The sequence below is a fragment of the Chaetura pelagica genome, unplaced genomic scaffold (genome assembly GCF_000747805.2).
Source record: "Chaetura pelagica isolate M959 unplaced genomic scaffold, ChaPel_1.0 scaffold112, whole genome shotgun sequence".
NCBI classification, from domain to species: domain Eukaryota; kingdom Metazoa; phylum Chordata; class Aves; order Apodiformes; family Apodidae; genus Chaetura; species Chaetura pelagica.
Window position 1 is genome coordinate 2,796,214 of NW_009952798.1, and position 5,551 is coordinate 2,801,764.

The 5,551-nt window shown below is 39.0% G+C and overlaps 1 protein-coding gene across 1 annotated transcript in view; it reads left to right on the top strand.

Annotated features, from left to right (window-relative positions):
* The first annotated feature begins 3,903 nt into the window (after positions 1–3,903).
* SUPV3L1 (suppressor of var1, 3-like 1 (S. cerevisiae)) overlaps positions 3,904–5,551 on the top strand; it is a 13,335-nt gene continuing 11,687 nt past the window's right edge. Inside the window, exons 1-2 of the mRNA XM_009994865.1 lie at positions 3,904–3,967; positions 5,533–5,547. Of these exons, the coding sequence (XP_009993167.1) occupies positions 3,904–3,967; positions 5,533–5,547 (79 nt within the window). The remainder of the gene's footprint in view (positions 3,968–5,532; positions 5,548–5,551) is intronic.

Here is a 5,551-nt window from a genome sequence, read left to right on the forward strand (position 1 = left end):
AACTGGAGCACAACTTTCAGCCAGAACCCGGCAGGTCTGTGCGTGTGTGTTCCTGGTGTTGCGTTTCTTAACGTCAGTGTAAGTGTGGGTTTTCTGTGGACGAGCTGGGAAAGCTGTGTCGGGAACTGTGCTTCAGTGCCCCTGTGCTGGGTACATCAGAGGCAGAACAGGAGTTTGGACTGCAGTCTGGAAGCGGTATCTTTCCTGGATGTTTTTGTGTATGTGCTAGCTATTTATGCTGGCGTTTTACTTGACGCATTAATTCTTTGACATTTAAGTGGAAACAAATACAATAATGTTGTTAACTTCTGCTCTTTAATATCTTTAAGTGTAATTATATCTTAAGAGCCATTGAGTGAGCTGAAACTACTTTTTCAGTGTTTCCTTTTCTTTCATTATAAACTGGACGTCCCCTTCATTCTTCTTACATGTTCAGCCTTCTGTTTAGTAAAGGTCTTACTTGGCTGTGCCAGCACAACATCTTCAGAAACTTGATAAATAAGAAGCAAGTTCTTGCTCTTTTTGATGTTTGGTGATCCCAAAGCACTGAGGGTATAAATTGGAATCTTGTTTCTTCATATGTTCTCCTAATTAAATGTTCTGGTGACATATTATTTTTTTGACTTGCAGGTAGAGGAAGCATAGGGAAAATTATCTTAATTTGTTTTCAGACCACTTGGGAAGAGAATACGTAGCCCTCACAGCTAGCTACGTGGGAAATCCTAAACAGTTACAATGCAAAAAATCATCTGTGTTGCTTTCAGACTTGATTTTGAGTGTTGGCTTAAATTATTAGTGCATCTTACTTACACGTAACACATCACCTCATTTGTTAGATAAGCTGTTAGGTTAGATTTCTTCAAAATTGCAATTAAAATGCTTTGGAAAAATGACTAGATTCATTTTGGTCTCTGCTAAATTGTTGAGAGAGAACAGCTTGGCTGTGATTATTTACACCCCCACAGGTGAAAATTAACTAATTGAAAGAGCCTGGGGCTCGCAAGGAATGCATTCCATTGCTTTGTCATTAATGACTTTTCTGATCTGTTTGTCTGATGGTGATGTCCTTGTAGTGAGAAGCCTGAGCGCACAATGCTCTAGGTAACAATAGAATGGCATGAAATTACTGTATGGTGGAATGATTTTAGATCTCTGTAAGTGCTTGCCAGCCCCCTTCTATGATTTCCTGATCAAACAAACTAATGGTTGAGTGAGGTAAGACATGAACACATTACAGTGAAATACCTGAGGAGCAGATATGTTAGAAAAATGAAACTGATACTAGAATGAGATAGAGAAAGGGACACGAGGCCTGTTAAGTTATGTTGTGTCAAAAGAAAGGAGTGTAAAGAGCAGTGGGAGAAGACGGATGTAAAGGCAAAAGTGATCTGCTTCTGGTGCAGAGGTTGAAAGAGGGGTACCTGGCTTCATGGTCTTCAGTACTGAAGCTGAATGTTGCCAAGTCAGTGGGCAAATGAAGTGTGGTTTGAATGCAGGCCTCCTGGTATGGTGGTGATCCCTTAATGACTTCTAAATGACTGTAAACAGATCAATTGTCTGTGTGAAACCTCAGGGTTGTTGGTTTGGAGCCCTAGTGCTCAGTTGTCATATTGAATGTCACTTCTGTGGCTTCAGCTGTCAGAGGCTGTGCTTACTGATCAGAAAGGAGAAACAAAGTATTTGATCAGCAATTCAGAAACAGGAGGTGCCTGAACAAGGTGGGTTATTAGATGCACAAGCTTGCCTGGACTGCACAATATGAAGTCTAATAGTTCTGGAGGAACAAATAGGCAAAGAGGGCTGAAACATCTAAATCAACAGGAGACACTGGAGACTGTAATCTCTGAATTTATCTGCAGAGCTGGGCTGTCTTTTTACATAGAATCTTAAGAAGTTGTCAAGAAGTCAAAAGTAATTGAGGAGCGAGAGCTAAAATACTGTTCCAGAATGAGGAAATGGTAAAGAAAGGAAAATCTTAAAACGGAAGTGGATGGTAAAGAGGGTAATTGTGGAGTTGGACTGCAGTGCCAGCTTTGTTTTGTGTCGGTTTACCTTATTGTTAAGTGTCTGTGCTTAGGGAGGATCTTGACCTTGGATTTTGAGAGCTGCAATGGTCCCAATGTCATGTTGCCTTGGATAGTAACAAGTGTTCTGGCATTGACCTTTTCCTCTGGTAGTAAGGCCAGTAGGCTGTGAATTTAGATACATGTCTCTGAAGGTAATTTAGCCCTGTACTTTCTGTTAATGCAGTGTTTTCAATTCTGCCTTTGATTTCCAGGCCCTTGAACATTTTCTGATGAGGGTATGGATGCCTGTGTAGTCAATGTAAGCCTGCTGACAATCTTAGTTACCTTTCTGATGGTTTCGGACAGAGTTAATCCATTTATAGACTCCTGTAACCACTGGCCGACTGTGAGATGTAGCTGCTGCTGTTTTGCTTCTGGCTTTGTCTGCAGTTGAACTTTGCCATGTTCTTGTTACCTGATGATGTTCATCGTGCAAAGTGGGTTATCTCTGTTCTAGAGTATGTTTTTTTTAGAAAGAGAAGCAAGGTTGGTCTCGTGGGAAGCTTTCCATGTAGTGGCAGAGACTTCAAAGAGTGGCAGAGTTAATTGCAGAGAGAGGATCTTAGCAGTGTTGTGTTCAGTGATTTTTGCTGGCAGACCAGTCCTGTGCTGCCTTATGGATCAGTCCTGGCGTTTTATAATACAGGGTTTGTAGGCCTGAATTTTGAGAATAACAGAAGTTTATGCATAGGCGAGCCTGGTATTTCCTAGGTTGGTGTGAATTTCTGATCTCTCGTAGATGGGGAGAGGACACAATTTTGCCATTGTGTTTGAGCTAACATTTAATGAAGTAAATTCAGAGTGTGCATTAGTAAATAGAGTTTTGTTGCAACTCTGAACTTGCCTTTCAGGGGAGGGAAAGCATTCAGTAATAACTTCATAATAATAGATTTTACAGAAACAAATTGTGATATATGCAAATAAACTGTTTTCTTCTTTCCTCCTTTATTTAACCTGAGAAACAAGAATACTGCATTTGGTTTGTCTGATCTTTCTTCAGAGTGTGTCTTGGAAGCATTTTGGAGGGAAGATCATCTCTCAGGATGCTTAGTAAAAGCTGTCACTGGGTAGTTTAAGCAGATTTACTTTTCACATTAAAAAAATGGCTGTTTCCTGATGTTGCTGTTAATAAGCAAACAAAATCCACCCCAAAACCTTAATTAGTTTGTTCCATAACACGTTGGCTGCAGGTTCCCATCTTTATGCTTTCCTATCAAGTACCAGGAAGAGTGTCTCTCAAATACTGACCTCATCTTCACGGCAGTTCTTACTCTGCTACAGTGTAAGATTGTCCTTTTCCACAGTAGGCTCAGTCATTCATTGTGTTTAGTTTTGGGAGAAATAATTTAAGTCTGTTTGACATGGCAAAGATTCCCTCCCTTCAGAGTAAGGAGACTGTGAGCTGTGATTTGTGAGCCAGAACAGTGTGATGTATTTCGAGCAAACAACAACAAAAAATGTTATTCTCTTTTTACAGGTGAAGTTCTAAAGAATTTAAATAAGTTCTACAAAAGAAAAGAAATCCAAAGACTAGGAGCAGACAATGGATTAGATGGTAAGAAAGTGTTTTAAGACTTTTAAAATATGAAATCTGTTTTTTGTCAGATATGGTATTACATCTGATCTTTTATGGGTCTCACAACACTGCTTGTTTAGATTTTCTCTGTCACTTGGTTCAAATAACCTTTATATTTAAGGGTAATATATCATATTGGGGTATAGGCTTTTAATGGACTACCTCAGTGTTTTGTTGGATGTTTAAAAATACGGTTTTGGGATCACAGTCACACTCACTTTGTACCCCTTTTAAGCGTTTATAAGCTTTAGGAAGTATATCATGGAATCCAGTTCTGTGAGTGCTGATTTGCATATTATTCTCAATGATATATGCTGTGGTGCAGGCAAGTATCTGGGGTGCTTGTAAAATAAAATACACTTTTTTTTTCCTTGGTTTTGCCCTCTGTTCTTATCTACCTACGTGGGTACCCCCCCTTACTATGCTGTAAGAGAGGTTAAAAATCACTGTGTCCCCATCAGAAACTGTTGTGCCCCATCCCTGGGAGTGTTTTGCCTTGAAGTTATAGCAGAAAATAAAGAGGTGAGAAGCAGCCTGTTGTTCTACGGCGTCTGTTCGTTGCTGAAACGAAATCAGTGCTGCTCAGTTTACGCTGTCTTAAAAATTGGGTAGTCACTAGGGGGCACTTTGAGAGCTTTCTCCTGGCCAGGTGGCTTCAAATACTTGGGAATGCATCTCGGTGACTGCCGTTTCCCTGTGGCACTAGCAGAGGTGTTTGCTTGATTACTGCGTAGTGTGTTGTAATTAACAGCACTTAACCAAGAGATGGTGCTGGCTGGTATCAGCAGAAACAGCCTGCTGCAGAGTTTGAGCTTCAGAACACGGGCATAGTTTTGTGTGATTTTAATGATAGTAATTAAAAGGTCCCAGTGGGCATTACTTTTCTCTTACATGTAAATGTGTAGACTTTAAATATGTACCTTCTTAGGAAATGTAAAATGTCATTTTATATTAGCTTTGCAAACATCTTCCACAGGGTTTCCCCACTTCCACTCCTTATTTACTTATATGTGATCACTGTTTATGTATGCCTTAAAACTCACATATAGAGGAGTATAAAGTGTTGTTTATTGTGGCAGTTTTGAAGTGTTTAGTTGAGTTTTGCTTGTCCAAAGATGATAATTGAAAATACTACAGTTTTCAAGTTCTTACACTTTTTCACAATAAGTTTGATTCATTGAATGCTAATTCTTAATAAAAAAAACCCAACAAAACAAAACCCACTGCTTTTTGTGTGTATTTTGATAATAATATGTTTTTTGAGATCCAAATAGTTCTTTGAAGTTATGTGAGAGCTGGACAATTGGAGTGAAATGAGATCTTTAAGGCCACAATGTCTGTTCTGCAAGTGACCTGGATGTCTCTTCTGAGTTGATTTGTCTATTTTTGTTTTCTTACGTGGCGATTGAAGACTCATAAATTTGAACCAGCATCCCAAGTGTTAGTAGCTATGGGAATCTGCAAACCATTGTGTTTTTCTCTGTGTATTCCTGAAAGCATTTTAGAAGCTGTTACTGTATTTGATTCCGTGACAGCACATGAATTTAGGAAGAAAAGCATAAAATCTTCTTAGGACAGACAAGCTATTTCTCATGCAGCTTTTCTGTAGTTTCTCATTTTATTTAGAAGTTCTCTAGACCTGTAGGCTAACCAGAGTGAACACACTGAAATTTATTTTTAATACGCTATTTACACTCATGTTGCTTAATGAGTCTATGTCATCATGGGATGCCACTGAGATAATTATTGAACTTTGTGGAGTGTCAGAAGTTGAAAGAATTAAATTAGTGTGTGGTGGAAGTAGTAGAATTTTTTATTATTTAAAGTTTGTTATGGAGATAAACACCTTCAGGCAAGCATGCAGACTTTCTGAAAGGGTTTGTCTTCTAGGTCACGTGGATGATCTCTT